This window comes from Phalacrocorax carbo, chromosome 8 (assembly GCF_963921805.1).
Source record: "Phalacrocorax carbo chromosome 8, bPhaCar2.1, whole genome shotgun sequence".
NCBI classification, from domain to species: Eukaryota; Metazoa; Chordata; class Aves; order Suliformes; family Phalacrocoracidae; genus Phalacrocorax; species Phalacrocorax carbo.
This window is the reverse complement of record NC_087520.1, coordinates 35,467,982-35,489,294: the sequence shown is the minus strand read 5'-3', so window position 1 is coordinate 35,489,294 and position 21,313 is coordinate 35,467,982. Positions and strand designations below refer to the sequence as shown.

The 21,313-nt window shown below is 41.2% G+C and overlaps 1 protein-coding gene across 1 annotated transcript in view; it reads left to right on the top strand.

Annotated features, from left to right (window-relative positions):
* The window catches only part of WTIP (WT1 interacting protein), an 89,581-nt gene extending 69,324 nt beyond the window's left edge, over nt 1-20,257 (top strand). Inside the window, exons 4-8 of the mRNA XM_064459572.1 lie at nt 7,610-7,672; nt 10,143-10,273; nt 11,368-11,419; nt 13,248-13,316; nt 16,052-20,257. Coding sequence (XP_064315642.1) covers nt 7,610-7,672; nt 10,143-10,273; nt 11,368-11,419; nt 13,248-13,316; nt 16,052-16,204 — 468 coding nt within the window. The 3' untranslated portion in view covers nt 16,205-20,257. The remainder of the gene's footprint in view (nt 1-7,609; nt 7,673-10,142; nt 10,274-11,367; nt 11,420-13,247; nt 13,317-16,051) is intronic.
* Nucleotides 20,258-21,313: the final 1,056 nt, after the last annotated feature.

Sequence of the window (21,313 nt, the reverse complement as noted above, 5' to 3'; positions counted from 1 at the left end):
TACATCCACAACTGTAAAACTCTCATTTTTTTTTTAGAAATGCAAAAGGATCAGGGTGTGCAAGACTGGTAGGGACATGACAAATGGATATCATCAGCCTTTCATGGAGGAAGGGAACAGGATATCAACAGAGGACTAGCTGGGTGATCAGCAGTTAATAAGAGCAGGGCTTGCACCTTCATCTCCTGTAGCACCAAGCACAAGACAACCTTAATTTGGGCCCCTAGGCGTGGCTGCAATGTAAGTATTAATACTGACGAGGCTATTCTTCTCAGTTTGTGCACATGCTGTTTTCCAAGCCTGGCAGTGTGGGAAATGGCCCATCCCATTTGCTGGGGCTCTAGGAAGATAGTTTTTATTTAGTGTAATGGAAGCTGGTGTCAGCTGGAGCCAGAGGTTTGATTTTCCATCTCAGTGAGTATAAATGTTTGGAGATCCCCCTTGGGAGGTGAGCAGTGGGAGTAGTGCATTAGAGCCCGTTGCTGCCTAGCGAGACTCTCAGAAAAAACAGACTCAGTTGAAAAGGTAAATGATTAAAGTTACAGCTTGTGTCGGCTTTGTATCTAATGGGAATCACAGAGCAAATAGAGCTCAAGATAACTGTGAGGATGTTGTATTTAGGAACCTTGGTATTAAAATGCATATTCTGGTCAGAGAACTGACAGACATGAGTGTTCATTGGTATGTTTAACACCATGATAGAATCAAAGCTTGGAAAGGGATTTGCTGCAATATTCCTGATGTGCAGAAGCATAAGGAAGTCTGTGAGCATTTTCAAGGCGCTCACGGCCTAGGACAGGCATCAGGAATGCTGAGCGTTGCTGTGCTCCCAAATACTGTCACTGAAAACAACAGCAAACAGATTATAGCATGTTACTGTAATTGGCGCATGAGGGAGTGAAGTTCATGTTGTTACTTGTGTGTCTTGCTTCAGCCCCTCCCCGCCAGAAAAATTTGAATACTTTCCTGCCTTAGTTTTTCCTAAGTTTGAAGTATGCCAGTCGTCCTGGTTTTATTTTATAAACAAATTTGACAGTAATGATGATTAATTAGGGTATTCTGAATTGAAGTGTTGCATCAAATCTACAGATGGGCTTAAAATTCAAATTTCAAAATATTTAGGGATAGTCAAATATTGATTGGCCTCTGCACTTTGGACTTCAATGTGAATCAACACGAAGGGTGTGTAGAGCTGGCAGTTTGGGTTCACCTCTCATTGCAACACAATACTGTAGTGTTGTATTCTGTATCAAGAAGTTACAAGTCCACTGAAGCTGGTGGCAGAAGTCCCATTGACTTCGGGGGGGGTCTGGATTTTCTCCCAGGAATTCATCCCAGAGAACAAATTTTTAAAGCTAGGGCCCACATAAAAATATTGGCACCAAGGCTGAGAAACTAAGGGTGAATGCTGCAAACACTGGGTGGCATGGCAAACTGCAGGTCTGCTAATTGAACAAAATTGGTGTGTTGAAATAGGAGACCAACTGGAGTCTAGAAAAATCTCTCAAGTTTATAGAAGAGCAATACAGAGGCAGTACCTAGACCCAGGTGATAATGTAGATAAACATAATGTGATGAAATGTCAATATGTGAGGTCTGTATTCACTAAAAGGATGCTCAGCTTTTCCTGAACTGGGTTACAGATTGTTAAAACGGGTCACAGGAATCACTGTCTGGCCCATAACAAAATAGACAAGGAAAGGCAAAGATGGGGTTTTTTTCTGAAATGTATCACTGTACTAGCTTTTGCAACTACCCCATATATTAAATTTGCTAGAGGAATATTTTGAAGAGCGTGTTACAAAGTCCAATCGGTTTCATGCCAGATAGTCACTCCCCTATTTCCTCTTGAGATGGGCATCCAAAAAGTCAGATTATCCCATTTTTCTTAATATTACATTGTAAAGTAAATTACAATAACTGAAGCACACTTAAAAGAACTAGACGTCTTTCTAATTATGTGTAACTCCTGCCAAACACTTGTAAGCACAACAGCATTACTTTTTTTTCTAATGGAGAGTTAGGGGGAAAAAGTGAGAAAGTGGTGTGTTTCCACTTCTGTAGTAAACATTGGTATTAGTTGCTGTTATGTTTTGAAATGTTTCAACAACTGTTTTGAATAAAATTCAGATATTTTTTTTCCCCCAGGAAGATATGTTCTAATGTAGACAGTTTCTTTCACAGTATACATAATGGATGGTAGCAGTGACAATAAATAACCCACAGCAAGAGTATAGTGCTGTGCAATATGAAGTGCTGTACATCATGAATCAATAGATTTTGGGCAATGTGACGCAGAGTTAAAATTGTTGCTTCAGGCTTTTTTCTTGATCATTGTCACTACGAAGCTTCCACGGGAGTTTAAGGAAGATCTATGTAAGAAAATCATTGTTGACTATTAATCAGACAGAAGGTAGCCTTGGTGAGTGCTCACACATGGGTCTCTGTAGAAAGTAAATCGCTATTCCCTTCTCAGAGGCTATAAAATGCCTGACTGCTAAGGCAAAGTTAGCTATCAGCCAAATTCCTCATTTTTGGCAGGGTTTTGTCCTGGCCAGACCAACTGTTACCTCTGTGCAGAACATGAGGTCCCTCCTTGCCCCTACCCATGTCCTTCAGACAAAACAAAGTTGAAACGCAGAAGCAAGAAGATAAGATGCTGTGGTAGTGTTTCCTCACTGGCAGCAAGGCAGGGTGAACCAAAAGGGTATTTGAAGGGGTTTCAGCAAGATGAAGAGTAAAGTTCTGAACTATTTTCCTTTAGTTTAATCTCTGCCACCTGCCATGAGGCTCCTGTATCTTTGAGCCTGAGAAGGCCTTGTTTTGTTCAGTTCAATTTAATCGCTGCATTTAAATATGTGTGTAAAAAACCAACAAAACCCCATCTGCATGAAACCAAATTTGATATTCTTTCCCTCTCCTAACGTGATCCCATGAATTTCTTGCATTGTTGTATCCCATGTACTGAGGGTCCCATGCAGAGAGCAAACAATAAAGCAGCGAGAAGACAGATGCTCTGCTAATGGGAAACCAAGGAGAAGAGAGTCTGAGGGATTACAGGCAGCCTGGGGATGGAATACATTATTAGCATAGCACCCAATTCAGAAATTAGTTTTCAGAATTAAATGCCTGAAGCATTTTGGCAAAAACTCCTGATCATCCCTCTCAAAAGCCCTTAAAGCATAAAAGGGTAGGAGTCTCAAGTCTAGGCTGAGCAATCACATTCAGTGACTCTGTGGTGCTGTAACAGTGAATCGTAGTTTTTACGGCTTCATACCATTACCGGGGCAGCAACTGCCACACCTACTGAAATGTAACCCAGTCGATCTGCTTGCACAAACCTTTAGCAGGTTTTGGACATCCTCATCAAAGAAGCAAATGAGTCTGAATGAGATTCCAGGGTCTGTTTCCAGGAGAAAGGTTTTGTTTTGTTGAGTGCATAACAGCAGGGAAGTGCATCAGCCTCTCCTTGGCACGGTTAGGCATGTGAAGGAGAAGCAGCGACATGTCTTTTCAAAGATCTGATGTTGTCTAAGGTAGAAACTTAGGGTCCTGAAGCCTTTTTCAGGCATGCTTTTTTCCTGAATGTTTTTGCTCTTGAAAATCATGATAAGAACATCAAACTTTAAAAGACCCTGGGTAGACAACCAAGATAGGTTACAGGACTGAGGGCAGACAGGAGAAATTGTTTCTCATAGTACTTTGTAGGATTATCCTCCATGCATAATTGTTCATTATTTGCTCAAAATTCATTGTCAATTTCTTTTTGATATATTGCACATTAAACTGAAGAGTTAAACCCCCAGATTATCACAGGAGGACACTAACAGGCCTAAATATTTAGGACAGAAGGGGACTTGTTTTCTTCTTACACTGAAACAAAGACTCTTGGACAGAATAATTAGAGATTTTTTTGACTGTTTGATAATCGAAGTTATAGTGGACAGCAAACAAAAGAAAAGTTCAGCCAGCCAAGTCTTCTGCTTTATTTTTACTCTTCTATTCTAACATAATTAACATATTTCTTGAGGTTTATTTAGTTTCCCAGCGTCTTGTCTTATATAAGTATTTTTGGGGAGCTTGGTTAGAGTCTTGATTCATGCGTATAAAATGAGATTTTATTATCTTGGGATAGACTCAGGGACAAGGTAAATATTGGAAAAAATAACTGGGACCAAACTAAGAAATCAGGAAAAACAATATACCAGCTCTTAAAAATGCACTTGTTTTCTTTGCATCCTGGTAACTACAATCTTATTTCTATGTCACAGAAGTGAGAGTAAAGGGTTACACTTCATTTTCCGCTTTGAATTTCAGAGCTGTTCTTTTTATAACAACTTCTTTCAATGTTTTTATATATGGGTAATGAGCATCTATAATGAATGTTTGGGAAGGTTCAAAATTATGCTTCATATTTGTCCTGGGTACAGACTGTCTGTAGACTTCTGAACGTTTCTGTCTAGTTTGAGATTGGTCTGTATTTACGTCATCTTATAGGTCAGCAAACAAAATATTTAAACAAACAAAACAAAAGAAACAAAAAACAAACACAAAAAAAACCCTGAAACATGGCACATTTGAAACCCTTATAGAGTAAGGCTAGAATTGAGCCCAGTGCTGCTTACATCCCGAATGAAATTGTACATACAAAACACCATGTGTACAGGAAGCACAGGCTTCTCCACTTGGGTCTTGCCCATCAGCCTGTATTACTTCACTGTTTCACATCAATCTGTTCTTCATGTCCCCAGATTGTGAGGGAGGACTGGTGTGCACAAAAGCTTTTTCCCCCTCCAACTATGTCAGTAATAAGAGAAGCTACGAGTCTGTAGAGTATAACCTCCTTCTCTCTTGTAGTTCCTTAGTTCACAAGTTCTGGGGCACCAGTGCTTCTTCCACCCAGCCACGCCGGGAGCTCGCCATTGGGGAGGATCTTGAGTGTGCTGAAAGCTAATAGAGAGGCCATTCTGCCTTGTCTGCAGTCTGGAGCAAGACACCTCTCATTGCGCACACAAGATTTGTAGAGGTTAATAATAATTAAAAGCTTCCAAGACAGAGGCTGCCAATGTTAATTAGTATTTTCAGGCTTTGTTGTTAAGTTCTTCTTCTAAAATTGAAAATTTAGTATACCAGCCCTGATTGAACTCTCCAAGTTAAGAACAAACACTGCAAAGCAGAGGTTGACAGGTGAGCTACAAAAATGTAGCGAAAAATCATTGTTTACCTTTAAACAGCAGTGTCCACAGCACTACCAGCATGTAGAAAATGGGGCTGCTGGGATCCAAGGCTGTTATTCTTTTCCAGTCCAAATGGATTTGAAGCACAAGCAGAGCTGAATCCAAAATGCTGATCTTGCTGAATCAGGCCTCCAGTTTGCCTGGGATCAGAAAAGAGTGTAGCAGTAAAGGACAGCTTCCCAAGCCCATGAAATATCTTATCATTGCTATTAGACTTAGTGCCATTTTGCAAAGTCGTCTTAAATGGGTTTGGATGTGTTTGACAAAAAACATTCTCTTGTTAAAAACAAATCATGGTTTTAATTTAATAGGGTTAGTCATATAAGAGTGATTTTGTGTCAGCAAAACCTTTCTTTCTGACAAACAGTATAATTTATGACAATCTAGTTAGCAATAAATGACATTAATCAGACCACTATGTCATTCTGTCCCTGGGGAATAATATTCCCTCTTAATCAATAGCCGGGTAAATGCTCCTTTGCATTCCTTATCAAATGACAGCCAGATGCTACTGATAAATTAATTCCAGCAGAATTTTAGAATTAGCTGGTTTGTACTATTGTTAATCCTCTGCTGTCTGCACCACTAGGATCTACCCACCTGTTTCCAGTAACCCTCGAGTTTGCAATCTTAGGAAATAGTCTAGCCATAGCCAGATGGTTACTCAGATACAGTGCAGCTAAGAAGCATCCAAGTAGTGAGGCCTTTTTTTTCTGCATCAGTAAGAAGGAGGAGGCGAAAACCCAGCATCTTGCAGAAATGGCCAGCTAGGGCTGCTCACCTCAGTATTTGTTCCTCAACACCCAGGTCTTCTGTGAAGAAGTTTCAAAGTTTCTTAGGATCGCATGAGCTGTGTTCCTCAGTGTGTAGTAAATCTGGAGCTGTGACAGCTACCAAACCATCATTTACTGACTTTCTGGGCCTGTCAAAGTGTCTGAGAGACCTTTTCCTTCATAATCACTTTGTGGCATAACAACAATAATTCTGTCTCCAACCTATTGATCTGAAATAATGTGTAATCCCTCAGCAATAAAAAGGAAAACATATGGCAGTTCTAGACTGGGAACCACTGGCTTTTGGGGGGGGACGGAGGGGGACAGTTAATCCCCACTAAATCAAGGAGGGACTGGAGCAAGCCATGAGCTCTGTTGGGCTGAGGCTCCGAGGGTGCATTAGATGCCAGAGCCAATTAACCTGTGCTCTGGGAGAAGAGTCCAGTTTACATGCATCCTCCCCATTCCCTGTCTTTTATCTTGTGCAACTAAAGTACAATTCAGGTGAGCTTTGCTACAACCTTATTGCTGAAATAAGCATCACTCTGCAATACCATACAAACACCTGGGTACCCCTTCCCTCTGCCAGGAAAGAGCGCACATACAGCACTTCGCTTATACAGGGAGGCACTGGGTGAGGGTGAAGTTCAGCCACTGCAAATACCAGTTTCAAAATTACATGGCTGGGGTTCTTCAGGTAAATGCCTCTTGCCTGTAGGGTAGTCATTTGGTACGTCAGTCATCTGGCCTGATAACCTTGATGGGGTTTTTTTATACCTCTAAACACAGACCTAAAGACAGACTTTGGCATCTGAAACAGGATCTGCTTTGGGGGACGCAAGTACTAAGATAAGGTCAAAAACGCTCAGGCAGGTGACACAGAGTTTTGGCCCCAAGTGAGCAAAGCATCTCCATGCTGCCATGCCCCCAGCACCAAACCTGAGAGGGCTCTGCTGCCAGGCCTGCCCAGCCTTCCCGTTTCCCACTGCAGGCTGGAGCATGGGCTGACGGTTGGGGTTTGTATCAGCCTTCTGAGGTACCTTACTGCTGCCCACGTTGTGCAGGGAGCCTGAGGTCCTACAACTGGGCTTTTAGTTTCTTCCCTGGTTAAAAAGTTTGGTATCCATGATGCAGCTAAATTGTCCTTGCACCTGTCTTAATTCTTCTAGTCCGTACATAGCACTGAGTAAAATGTAGGTCCAAAACCTGAGGCCAGTAAGTGTCTGGTCACTAACTTGAGCAGGAGTTGGGAGGTAAGTCCTATATTATTTACTTCAACAACAAGAGTGAATTCAGGCTAATCGCAGCACACCAAACACAACCTTGCCAAATAGGCTTCAAAATAGAAACCAATCTTAAATAATATTGTCACATTGGAAATCTCAGTAGAAATTTTGCAGTGGATCGGAAGGCTAAGGTGGTATCTGAGCATGTGGCAGGAGGAGAACAAAGGCTTCTGAGTCGCTATCTCCCAAACCTATTGTATAGTTTGCTATCATCAAGTACAGGCCGGAAGGTAGTGCAGCATTCAGTTAAAAGGTATTTCTGTAGCTAGAGGAGTGTGTACTAATAATCCTTTCTTTTCTGTCATTTGAACAGTATTCAGGTTTTCAGCAAACAGCAGACAAGTGCTTTGTTTGTGGACACCTCATAATGGAAATGGTAAGAGATCTGAATTCCTAACCGCGGGGTAGCTTGCTTTTCACATACTTTGGGGAGTGCACTGTGAGACATTGTGCTTTTTCCCTAGTAGGACTATCATTGTGTCTTCATTGCTATCCAGGTAATTTTTGAAACTGAGCAGTAAATATATTAAGAATATCTTCATGCTCCATTACTATTGAGTACAGTAAGTTGGGCTTCTTTTCTGCCTGAGGTCATGGGAAGCTGTTGGTTTGCCATATGACAGTTTAAAAAAAAAAAAAACCAACTAAAATTTTAGTACTAAAAGGGGAAATACAGTACAGTTTTTTATGAGAACATGGTAAAGGAAAAGACAGGCCGTGCTCTGTAAGACAGTAGAATAGCCAGAGCTCTGTCAAGTGGATGGAATCTGGGCTGGAGAGAGGGACATTATCAATAGTCCTGAGGTTTGTTGCCTGCTCTGTGACTTGCTTTATTTACTTTCTGCCGCTTGCCCCGCATCACTTAAAAAGCATTATCTCCACTAGGATTTGTAGGGAGTCAGCAGTCAGAGTTACTTTTATAATTTTAAAAAAAAATATCAAAGGACTATGGTTTGGGCCAGATACTGCTGGCATCATTTCAGTGGGTCAAAGCAGGAAGAACTTAATCTGTTCTTCCTAAGCAGAAATTCCCAAACAAAATGAAGTAGCTTGCGCATTGAAGGAGTGCAGATCATGTAGTATATCTATTTTCTTCTTGCTTTAAAATGTATATGAACTTCAGTGTGCCTAATAGAAGTAGCTATTGCGTTGCAAACACGGAGGTTCAGTAGGAGCTGGAACGGAGACTTCACTAATGAGGATTCTGGCTCACATCCTGGCACCACTGGTTGGACAAGGATATTGTTCGTTTTAGCCCAAGAGCAAATTTCTGGAGTTGTGTCATGCTGGGAGGGGGAGGGGTACCCTGACTTGCATGCTTTGAGCTGGCCTTTAATTGCAGAATTGCAGAATCCTAGGCAAGAGTCCATAATATCTCGTTGGTGGAGCTCAGTAGCTGGAAGCTTGGCAGGTGCTTGTCTGCCTTTCTCCCACCAGCAAGTATGCTTTCACAAAAGGAAACAGCTCTGGGAGCTCCAGGAATTAAGCAGTCTTATTTGACTAATTCCTTCGCGTTCCTCCCTGGGAGCGCACAGACAACAAACGTGCCTGCACAGTAGTGGTGCCTGTGTACAGCTAAGGAGCAGAGCTGCAGCCCCACAGGCCTGGGCGCAACTGGAGCTGTTCAAGGCTGGAAGCGCGGTTGAATTAGGAGTTGCTCTGCGCAAAGGGGTTGCTGCACAACCACGCCAGGCTAACAGCATGTGTTACGTAGCTGCCTAGATAGCAACGCGTGCACAGAAACAAGTTGTTTCTGGGTAGGAACAGGCATGAAAACCAAGTGGAGTCTGATACCACTCGCTGAATGGAGAGCTATAGGGTTTCATTAGAGGGGAAAAAAAAAGGTTAAATTAAATTGACTGTGTGCATTTTTTCCTATACGCCACTTCTTATTTCCTGTTGATTTGATCTTTATTCATAGATTCATCTACTGGGCCATGAGAGCTTGGCCTGTGGAGATTTTTCATCTCTAGCTTATGAGCAGCTCCAAGCTCAGCACTGCTGCTAGCAGATACTTTTTGAAATTACCTTCCAAAGGTATTTCTTATAGCCATGTAATTGGTGCTATAACCTCTTGAGAGCTGCCCAAAGATGATACCATACCTCACTCTTCCCAGAGGTTTGTTCATGGGCTTCATCCTCGATGTCCCCGTGCCACACTGAGCGTTACATACAAGGACACCAGGAGGGAGGGGATTGGTTCTGTAGTAGCATAGCTGAGACCACATCAGGGCTTTTCTTGAAACCTTTAAAATGCAATAGGGAAGGTCAGCATGGGAAAAGTCTGGGCAGAAGGATGGATCTGTATCCAAACCCATGGATACAGATGGAATTTTAGTGGTAATGGATGGGCCCCTATGACTGGGTGATAAGCAGTCAGTAACTGTGGTGGATTAGGATCCTTAATTAGCAAAGGGACACTTATTTATTTTCTTGTTTTGTTATTTTACTTTTTGAGTAATGACTGGTTTGGATTCTGTCTGTCACAGCCTATTAAGTTTTGTGAATTAACTCTCTATCCCAGTAACTTGTATTTGGCTGTAACAGATTTTTCCAAGAACTGGTCTCTGAAGCCGTTTTAAATTTCTCTTGGCAGTATTGGCCCTGCAGAGCTAAGACTAATGGGCGTTAGCATGATTTTCACAGTTTTTCTCTCTTTATTGGGAGCCTACTGAAACAAGCAAGTTGATTGTTTTAAAAGGCCCCTTGCTGACAGATCTGCAGAGTGGTAATTTCATCCTGAAGTGCTTTTCTCACTGTCACTACTAAGAATCAGACACAGCAGCAGTATATGGGAGGATCTCATGTAATCATGCATCTGCTTATTTTGCTGTTTGCCTCTTAAGATATTACAGGCTCTTGGAAAGTCATACCATCCTGGCTGCTTCCGCTGTGTGGTGTGTAACGAGTGTTTGGATGGAGTCCCCTTCACTGTAGATGTGGAGAACAATATTTACTGTGTCAAAGACTACCATACGTAAGTCTGCAAATCCATTGTATGCTTAGAAAAATTACAGTAGTTAAATTATTGGTATAACTGTAAGCCTTGCATTAGATAAAAGGGGTCATTCCTATTTGCTCAGATGTCCCTCAAGTGATGCTCTCACACATTGCATTTGTAAAGTATTTTAAAGTTATATGAAATGTCACCTTATGGGCCTAGTGTAGCATACAGTGGCCAGATGAGGTTGAAAATCAAGTTGTGTCAGAGGATGTACTCCTCCAGTGGCTGTTTCTCTACTTTCAGGACTTTAAATACTAATTAGATTGGGCTAATTCTGCAAGTGATGGCAGGTTCTGCTGGCTGTTCCCAAGAGTTGAGGTTGTGCTAGTACATGACTCTGGCGAGTGTAAGTTAGGTTAACCTAGACCGGACAGGAGACATGTAGCAGCTAGCACTAGAATGATTTTAGCCTCAACTGACAAAAAGTTTTGTGCTTTAAGTGATTGCTTTTGGACTCCTTTCTGCTCCTGCTCAAAGGCAACATGAATGCTCTTAGCTCCAGTCAACCAGTAACTCAGCTAATGCAGCAAGAGTAAATCACACTGAACTCAAGCCTGTTTGTACCAAGTTGACCGTATTACAATCATAGACTGAATGTTGGCTCAGTGATTGTTGTAAAACACAGCTGTGGATAATATAATCATTGATGTATTTGGTTTAAGTAGATCCTACCCATGGTCAGCCCCTCTCCTATTTAGCATGGTTGTGTCTTCCTGATGTCAGATAGTGACAGTCGCCAAGTCAGGAGCTGCTTTGCAGTCAAAGCAGCAAGTCTCTGGAAGAACTTGAATGGCTTTAGGAGTAAAGGAAGGTAAGAGAAAGGGCATATGTGGGAACAGGGCTAGATTCACTATGCTTAGAGGACAGGAAGACCTAAGCAATAAAGCTGGGGTAGATCAGCCTCTTCCACATCACCTTTTCCCTAATATCATCAAACATTTAGAGGCGTTTCAAATCCTGTGGATCTACATTTTGCTAAAACCAAGGCATGGTTAGAATAACTCTCTTGGTTCTACTTTTTGAAGAAGCTTTAAATGTGATTTGAACACTTTCTTCTTGCACCCTAGGGTTTTTGCACCAAAATGCGCTTCCTGTAACCAGCCGATCCTACCAGCACAGGTACATGTTAACATGCACTGACTCTTCAGAGAAAACAGCTGTTGGCATATGAACACTTCCTAAAAACACATTAGATGCTTTTCCTCCCTCTTCCAGAATCTATGCTGTGTCAGATACTAAATTAAATACAGTTCAGCAGTAAGTCACTCCCAAACAGTCCCAGAGGTTGTAACAGTCATACTACTCGTGCACTATAGTACTGTATCTTTAGGGTGCTTTCCAGGTCTCAATTATGGTGTTATAAATCTCATTTCATTGAAAGCCCTGACTGGGGCTCCAAGAACAACCCAAGACGTAAAGCTCTGTTTATTTTCAGAATCTCCTATTAGCTCAAGTAGCAATTTTCCTTGTCTGCTATGTTTGCGTTTCTGAAGAGGATCTGTTAAGATGCCCAAACTTGAAAAGATGTCTGAGGGTTACCCTGACCCTGTGCAAAGGCCATACAGTCTGTCATCCTGGGGTGGTAGTGTAATGAAAGTGCTTTAAAGGGGTGGAAAAGGCAGCAGAAAAGTTGGCTAAAACGGAAGTCAGGTGAATGACCTGCTTGCAACCTCAGCCTATCCTGACAGTATAGTTAGCATGATAAGGCTCCTGCATTAAGACATCCCTTTCTGCCTGCCTGCAGTGGTGCTTCCTCATACTCTGGTGAGTACAGGACCCTCTGAGTTGCCATTGCTGAGGTCAATGATCAGCACATTTATAAGCGAGGGCCTCAGCACTTCCCTCCTTTTCCTCTTATTATGTTTATAGAGCCAGAGCTTGCATCTTATAAGCTGCTGTGCCCTAGTAAAGCCTGTGGCTAGCACCTCTTGGCATGCCCACCTCCATCACTCTGCACATTACTCTCTATTTGGCATTATTATTTCTGTTAAATGGCCAGCTCTCACATAATTAAAATTTTATAAAGGCTGATCCAGAACTGCTCGTTCTGGTGATAGGATGCGAGGAGGAAATCCCCATGTAAATTTCACTGGATTTGTGTCTTACAAAATGACTGTTTAAGAAAAAAAAAGGCAGCCCTACTGCTGACTCATCTGATGGCTAGCAGGATAGACTCCACGTTCTTTCCCATGGAGGTTTCTTAGGTTAGTTCAAGTCTAGCAGTGCAGGTATGAACTTGCCCACAGCTTCTCTCAGACAAAGTTTACGTCATATCTGATGCTGTAACCACACCTGGAACTGGAAACAGGGCAATGAGCTCTGGCTTCAGAGTGGATCAGGGGAAGAGTCTGTGAGGTTACAAGAAGGGTATGGGCTGCTCTACAGGGCCTGGGGCTCAGCCAGGAATTACACAACTGCACTGCATCCACCCGCACACCAAGGTTTTGGCCTGTGCACATAATTACCTGCTGGACTGGTATGTAAAGCCCTATGGGGTACATACAGTGACATGTGTGTGTGCAAAGTAGATGTGTGGCAGATGGTTTGAGCAGAATACAAGTACTGGAAAACTCAGGCTGGGATGCCTACAAGGAAAAGTTACCTAATCAGCAGGTCATAGTTTTTGGCTGGCAGTTTGTACAGATCCTGAGTGCCCTTGGAAAATTATTTGATTTCGAGACTAATTTGTCCCTTGGGGATGAAGTTTTGGCTACACTTCCCAAATGACCTCTACAGCTTAGATGCGTCAGACACCCACACTGCTGCTAAACAGCAAAAACAGCGGTGCAGTGCTGTGGACCATGGGACAAGACCCTCAGTGGTCACAGAGCTTTGCTCTGCAGAGAAAGGGAAACAGCTCTCCAAAGCAATAGGTTGGACACTGAAAGAAGATTAAGAAAACACCGCTTACAAATCCACACTTAGCTTCTCTCTGCTTCCCCAACAGGGTTCAGAGGAGACCATTCGGGTGGTGTCAATGGACAAAGACTACCATGTGGAGTGCTATCACTGCGAGGTAAGCATCGGGCACCTCTGCTGGCCCACCCCATGGCAAGGCTTTGCCGATAACTAGCAGCTTTGTGGAAGGTGCCTGGTGCACACTCCAGGGTGTGCTTGCTGGCTCTCGCGCGCCTGGGCAGGCAGGGCTCTGCCCCACAGCTCCTGGAGGGCAGCAAAGGCATGAGTGCTAGCTGGGCTGCAAGTGGTGCTGATATCTCCAGTATCAAGTTAGGTGTTCTTTCCCCCCCCCATTAACCTCAAAAGCTGGGTTTGGTTGCTTGGGTTGAATTTTCTCAATACTTCTAGATGGGGAGAGAACAAAGAATTAGGTGCCAGTTCTCTTTTTTCCTGATTGCTGGATACAGCTTGTGTGTCTCTGATCTGAGGAGACTTGAATTCACATTGCCTGTGCAGGGAAGGGGCTTCACTCCTACAGTGGAGGGCTTTTCTAGAGGATCTGTGCTGAATCCATGCTGAATGAATATTGATTCTTTACTAGAAAAGTGACAGGGATACCACGGACTTTGTGTCACTTTTTTGGAGTGGTTTCTTTTTGTGCGGAAGATTTAAATGTTTATTGGGGCAGATCAAGTTGTGGGATTAGTGCTTTTGCTTCAAAGAGGAGAGCTGCATTCAGTCCTAGCTCTGCATCTGGGAGCATGAGGAGGGAAACAAACTCCTTAATTCAGGGCAACCCAAAACGTCCATTTTTGTGTAGGTTTGATGCTCTGATCTAACATGCCAATATCCACATAGATCCTAACTGTGCTACTTACTGTCTTAGCACCAGAGGCAAGAATGCAGCAATACTGCCTTCTGTACACTTTTGCACAAAAAGGTTTTACAAAAAGACTGCTGGCTGAGGGAGAAAGTAACACAATTTAGGGCATCTTGCCGTGTATATGAACCTAAATGTAAGGAAGACCCCAGCCACTTAGCTATCTCCTTCCAACAGAGACACCTGATACTCCATCCTTTTCTATTAATTTTTAAAGATAAATTCGCATAGGAAATCACAGCATTTTGGAGAGCTGTACTTCCCTCCTCCTTCTTCCCCCAGCTATTGCTTTGTGCAGGCTTCACCTAAGATGACAGCTCCCTCCCCTTCTCTCTCAGGCTATTGACTTTATATTAGAATGCCGCAATGGGGGTTTATTTTCAGTTCTGTTTCATTATTCATTTCCCCATTCTCCTTCCAGTTGGAGGCAAATCAAGCTGCCTCCACATCTGCCCAGGATGGCAGAGTGCATTTATGGACAGAAATCAGGGGCTTAGCCCAGTGTTAACAGGGGTAGGTTACTGCCTGATGGTCTCAAATCAGGCTTGCAAACTGTAGATGCTGGGCCACTGCTGTCTCCAAATACTGTGAGAAAATTTAGTGCTAGTGTTTTGAGGTATTCACGTGGAGACCTTTGCAAGGCTACAGTGACTTAGGCAGCCACCTCTGAAATGCCATTATTGTCGTCATAACCTGGTGGCCATACAAAGTCAGTAGTCCATTTGGAAACTGTGCTGCTTTTCTATGTCATCTCTTTCTTGTCCAACCACCTAACCTCTGCTGAGAAGTTAAAGCTGGTTTACAGCTCAATAGACCCCCATCCACTGAGAAGGCAGGCTTTCTCATTGCAGAAAAGCAAGTTTTGGAGAGGGATAAAGTATGAACCCTTGGCCCATCTGTAGGGTATCTGAAATTGTTAAGTTCTAATGAAGAATAGAATTTTAAATCTTATACAGAGGACTGTAAAGTTATTATGTGATGTATAGTAACACACAGAAAAACCACTTTGCCAGAAACTTTAATAAAAGCCTCCCTAAGCTAACCATCCAGTTTTAAAGCTTACTTTAAAACCTATTTTTCATTCTTATTTCAGCATTGTAAAACTTGAGGATTTTTACTTGAGCTATGAAAGCTGAAAAATCATACTTTGTGTGTAATTTAAAACTTTGCATCAGTTTTCAACCCTAAAAAGACATATATGCCCAACTTGATCAGGGTTTTGTTGTTTTTTTTCTCCTTCCTATTTAGTGCATAGATACATACTCAGAATCTCTGGTTTGTCGGGTCTGGTCACAGGAACAATTTTTAAGTATTTAACATACCTGAAACAACAAATCCAAGCCCAAAACTTCCATGACTTTTAAATATCCTCAAAATTATAATGACAACAACTGAGAACTAGGATTGTCTCTATTGCAATGTACATAATAGTTCAGCAGGCAGGATCATTGTTGTTTTTCTTTTTATCTCTATTCCTCCCATGTCATCTCTGAAGTTATGTGCCAGTCCCAGAGGTACTAACATATTTCCACTAAAGATGGACCATTGGCCTTGAAGTCTTCAGTTTTTTTCAATTCCAAATTAGAGAAAGTACAGCCCTGCATCAGAAGTAAAACATGTTTCATCTCCCCCTCTTCCCCACTCCTCTCATTCTCTACTCACTTATGCTCCCCCATTTCTTGCTCACTGCCTCATTGCAGAATTAGCCCCTTCTCTGTTCTAACCTCTCTTCTAGGTTGTATGTGTCAGGGTCAAACGCTGGGTTGGGTACTGCTGTAGGCTGGTCTGTTTGATTTCAGTGATGTCATTTTACCTAATATGAGATACAGCCAGGGTCCACCTACCAAAAACTCTTGAGGTCACTGGCTTTGGAGGTGTGGGAAGATCTCTGGGTTATGCAGGGAAGATCAGCATTGTTGTGAGATGACCTGCCTGAATCAATCACGAATCTGGGATATGTATATTTCTTCTAGGACTGTGGCTTGCAGCTCAATGATGAGGAAGGCCATCGCTGTTACCCATTAGAGGGCCACTTGCTCTGCCACGGCTGTCATATCAGGCGCCTTAATATTAAACTGCCATCACATCCACCTCCAAGCTATCCAATGCATGTTACAGAACTCTGAAAGACATTTCCATTCCCAGTAAGCTTTTTGAAAGAGGAGACAAAAATCTAAAAATGACTTTCCTGTTCTTTTAAAGATGAGATACCAGTAATAACCATCTAAACCAGCTATTTATTTTTTAAAATCAAAGGTGAGGGGTCCTTTTCTGATCTTGTACCTATGCATTCTTTTATCTAGACATTTTGACTCAGACACCAGCTACTTGAACAAATAATTCACCACTAAACTGTAACTGTAAATGGCAGCATTTCTAAAAACAATGGTACAAAGGGCTGCTCTGTGCTCCCTGCTCACTGTCCTTCAGTGGAGATTTCACCAAGTAAGGAGTGTAGAATTACTTTCCAAAAGTTAGCACCTTATCATATTGCAGCAAGCATGATAAGATAAATGCTAGCATTTTAGCTAGTTTTGTTGAATTCTGGTCTTAGAGAATACAGTCTCACGTTTTTAAAAACTTAGACTCCCAGAAGTAGTGACTAGGGAGCAAACAAGTGTTTTTTAGCAATGATGATTTTCAGTATGGGTTAAATAATGGCATTCTGAGAAGGGTCAGGCCAGCTTTCCATCCTGCAAGGTTCCACAGTCATCCAAAGACTATTGAGCTTGTTAAAGAAATATGGCAAGCATCTCATAGAAAAACCACATTACAGAGGAATATATCCAAAAGATTGGCACATGTGGGGTCATAACCATTGAAGGAAGTTACAGACATCTGTCATTGGTTGCTGTGAATGAATGTAGTCCTGGTTTGAAAATGCATTCAGATCAACCTGGTGATTTGGCACTTAGTAAAGAATTCATCTTTTAAACCTGTTTTTTGTTTAATAGGGTTAGCACCCCCTTTCTATGCAAAGGTACACTTGTCTTTATACTACTTGTTTTATACAAGATTTCATTTGTTACCAACTGCTTTATGATTGTATGGTGATACGTTATTAAAAAAAAAAAGAGGGGGACAGTGGTTTTTGTATTATGTTTTCAGCTTTGTGTTCTTTTCTAGATGTGCTTTTGAACTGATTACAGTGATTGTCTTCATTGGAAAACAAAGTGCAGTTTTGCAGAAATAATAATGTAGAGTCAGACCATTGAAACATTGGTATTTTATAACAAGTATTAGATGTACATAGAATGTACACACTTTCATATTTTGCATAAGCTTTTACAGTAACCTCAGAGCTCTGGGGAGATATACGTCTTCCATATAGGAAGTTAGATGAATCTCTTTTATGGTTTGTTTTCTACCATGTGTTGATGATTTACATGCAAATCACACATCTGTATGTTTAAAAAATTCCTTGCATTCTCATGAGAATTGATCCAGCCTTCCTGAATTTATATTTTAAATAAATCCATCATTGCTGTCTTTAACTGTATCCAAAATTACAATAAAATAAAATTATTCTGCTCCAGAGGAAGTGGAAACACCAGACCAGATTCTCTGCATGTGTAAATTGGGACATTTCCATTCCAGTTCTCAACACATCGAGAATCTGACCAATCCATTCGGAAATGATCCCATGTTAAATTCAGCACGCAGACTGATGAAAGACTTGACTTATTTGGCAACACCATTGCAGTTTAGTTTCTTATGCTCCGTTGATTTTTTTAAGCCATTTGTGGTGCTGTTGAAAAGTACAAAGAGCATCCAATGGACACTAATTCCTAAGTGGAATAATTAACTGCCTTAACAGACCTTTTTGATAGTCTGGAATTTCCTTGGGGTGGGGGTTGGCAGGAAAAATTCCTGTGAACTGGTTTTTTTTTTTCCTGGTACTAAGGAACAAAAGGTATGTTTCCTGAACTTTTGCCAAACTTCCATTGGCCTAGATTAACCTGTCCTACTGAAAGCTCCTTCGCAAGTCAGATGCTCCTCTAAAAAGTCATTTTCTAATTAATATATATCAGTTTATAATTAACATTTAATGTGATAGCCATGTTTTGAAGGAATTACAGTGCAACTAGTGCCCCATTTCTACAGTGTGACCTAAGAGGCCTGGCCTGCAAAAGAGAGGACGCTGAGTGCGTGCACAACTTTTGTGCGTTTGCAAACTTCACCTCTGTGTCATCGTCACCAGCCCAGCCTCAGAAGGAAGGGGAAGTATGTGTGCCTCTCACCCAAACAGCAAATGCTAGAAAAGGGGATAAAAAAAGTCTTAAATTGGATTGTATGACTAGATCAGTTCCTTAAGGTTATTACAAACATGGAAGATATCAGAGCTTTGGGATGAACTTTTAGCATCAGTGGCAGTGTAATACTATTTCCATTTAAGGAAGCTGCTTTGGACCACATTTCACTTTGAGGCTTTTTCACTTGCTTGTCTTTACAATATAAGTTAAGGAACCCAAATTAAGGAAACAACCATTAAAATACACAGAGAAGGTTTGGGTTTGTTCCTGTGAGAAAGCCATCCCATAAAATCCCAGTGGCCAGAGATGAAGGTGACGTACCGTGGCGTTCAGTCCAGTCTTCTGCCAGTATCTTCCTTAGCACTTTGCCTCCTTTGGTAGCAAGTTTCTGCTCCAACATAGTTTTCAAGGGACAGCACACTGTCTAACATGTACATACCATACCTTTTTTTTTTTTATGATCATACTGTAGAACAGAATATCTAATTTCGTTTCACATGTTAATTTGTCAGTCTCATGTAGATCTACTCAGTTCCAATGTGTTAAGTATCAGCATGGTAAAAATACCAAAAGGTAATATTTCAATATTGAATAAGCAATTTGTTTAAAACCAGAAAGCAGCAGTTGTTGTTCCAGTGTTTTCTATAGACAGGTGCATTCCATTACTGTATAATGAAATACAGCTTTGCTTTTCCAGCATTTAGTATAAAAACTGGAGCTTGAGTGAAATTTGCCAGGTTTGGTTTTTGGGGGGGTTTGGGGTTTTTTGGGTTTTTTGTTTGGTTTGGGGTGGTGGGTGGTTTTTTTTTTTCCCCAAACAAAGAGAAAAATAAAAGCAAATCTAAAGTAATGATGTGCTATACTCTTCGGTGCTAGTGATAGTTTCTGCACATGTTACCTTCTGCCTGAGGAATTATGTAACTGACAAAGCTTCTTTTAATGATTTTCTTAAGGAGTATTCTTATGGTAAATCAGTTCAACACAGATGTAAACTTTCTAGGATTCATTTTACTATGTGATTGTTCTTCAGAAGCCTTTACTGTACTTTCAGAATATTTCCATAGAGTTAAAACAATAACAACTTGTTCTCATTTGCATCAGGACTACACCTTTCCATTTTGGTAAGGAATCTTACAAAGTCCCTACAGCACAAAGCTGATGTGGGCAATTCAGAGTCCCTCGTGCACTGGAGGACATGTTCAAAGGACCAAAACAATAATTTGAAACAAAACAAAAGCATGCACTCAGATAATTGAGCTTTCAAAGAGGGTTTGTTTGGGTTTCTTTCCTTTTCCTTTCACTTGTGTGCACGTGTGTGTATATATTTTGTAAGGTGGAGCTTCAAAAGGAAAACATGGTTAGAGGAGCTCTTTAAGACCAGAAATTCCAGAGTAGTTAAGTAAACCAAAGCTCTAAAGGAGACAAAAGCTGCTTTCTTGTGTTTCAAGAAAAGTTTAAAAGTTTGTGATTCATCCTGTAACTAATGCCGTAACTAGAGTATATAATTTGACTTAAATTAAGTTTTTCATTTGAGAAATATTTTCATTTTCTTTAAAAGAATATAGTTTTCTTCCAAGAACTTGGACCAACGTTGATTTTTATTTTGTAGGAAATATATAAATTCCCAGTTTGTATATCATGTAACTAGTTTACATGCTGAAAATATACATTAGTTTAACTATTTTTGTATATATATTCTTGTAAAGCCTTTCAATGTGCTTCTGTCTTTTAGTCTTTAGAATTACTTGTGGTTTTGTGTTTCAGTGTTTGATTCCCTTGGTTGTTGAAGAAATTGGGAAATGTAGATTTATTTATCTAAAGAAGCTACTTGCTATCATCCTAAGTTATTTAATATTAAAGTCAGAAGTTTCATTTAACCTTAGATGCTATAATCTGCTTTTTTTCAATAAAGACGTTTTGTAGTTATCTTTGATTTTGTAGTGTGTTGCATATAAATTGCATTTTTTAAAATCTAGGTGGGTACTAAAACAATTTTCAGGAGACCCTTGTATTGCCTACAGAAATGCCTAACTGATATTAATTGATTGCAGCTGCATTCATGAAAGACTTTGGTCTTCCAGTGCAAGTGTTACTAATTAAGGTCTAAAATATGCCCACAGCTAACATTTTGCAGCTGCATTTAGAAAAGAATTTAGCCACTCTGGCAATTTTTAATTAAGCTTTAACCAGTCTGGCTAGTTCACATGTAGGACAGTCAGTATTGAGGATCACTTCCTTGTCAAGACTCCACATTATTTTTTGAAGTGTTCCAGAGAGAAGTACTTGCCTGGGCTATGAACTTGAATAGCTTTAAGCACTCAGACCTTGGTTTGGGGAATTTTCTCCATTTTCTTGCTAAAAATCACAGTAACTCAAACTGTGGCCAGAGCTCCAGTAGGATCAAGCAGATGCTTTTTCATGTATATTTTACCTTTATGAAGCTCTTTGCCACTTTATTGTCTCCAGCTTCCTGGCACACATTGGGGCTTGGTCACATTTACCTTCTGCACACAGTGGTCTTGCAAGAACAGCCACATCTGTCAGGCAAAAGGTTCATCAGTGCTCATATCCTGTCTCTGACTATGGCCAAAACCAAATGCCTGGGGAAGGAGTACAAGAACCAGTTCCTTCCTGGTTTTCTCATATTCAGTGGATTTCCTTTCCATCCAGCTGGTCAGTCTACCATCCTTGTGAATGCTCTTTCCCCCAGTAACTCACAGAAGCCAAACATCCACAAGCTGCTACTTCAGTGTGATGCCACCCTCTCCTCCAAAGAGGCCTGCTCTGCAGCTCCACTACGCTGGGTTTGCAAAGTACAAATGACTTCACATTTGGAAATGAAACTTGCTGGTGGTTGTCAGACAATGGCTATTTTGGCAAATTTTTTTTTCCTGCACAGTCAGAATGGAAAGAGTTACAAATGTCACAATTGTTCTAGCGACACAGTCTGCACTTCTGTGCTTTGTGAGAGAGGTACCACAC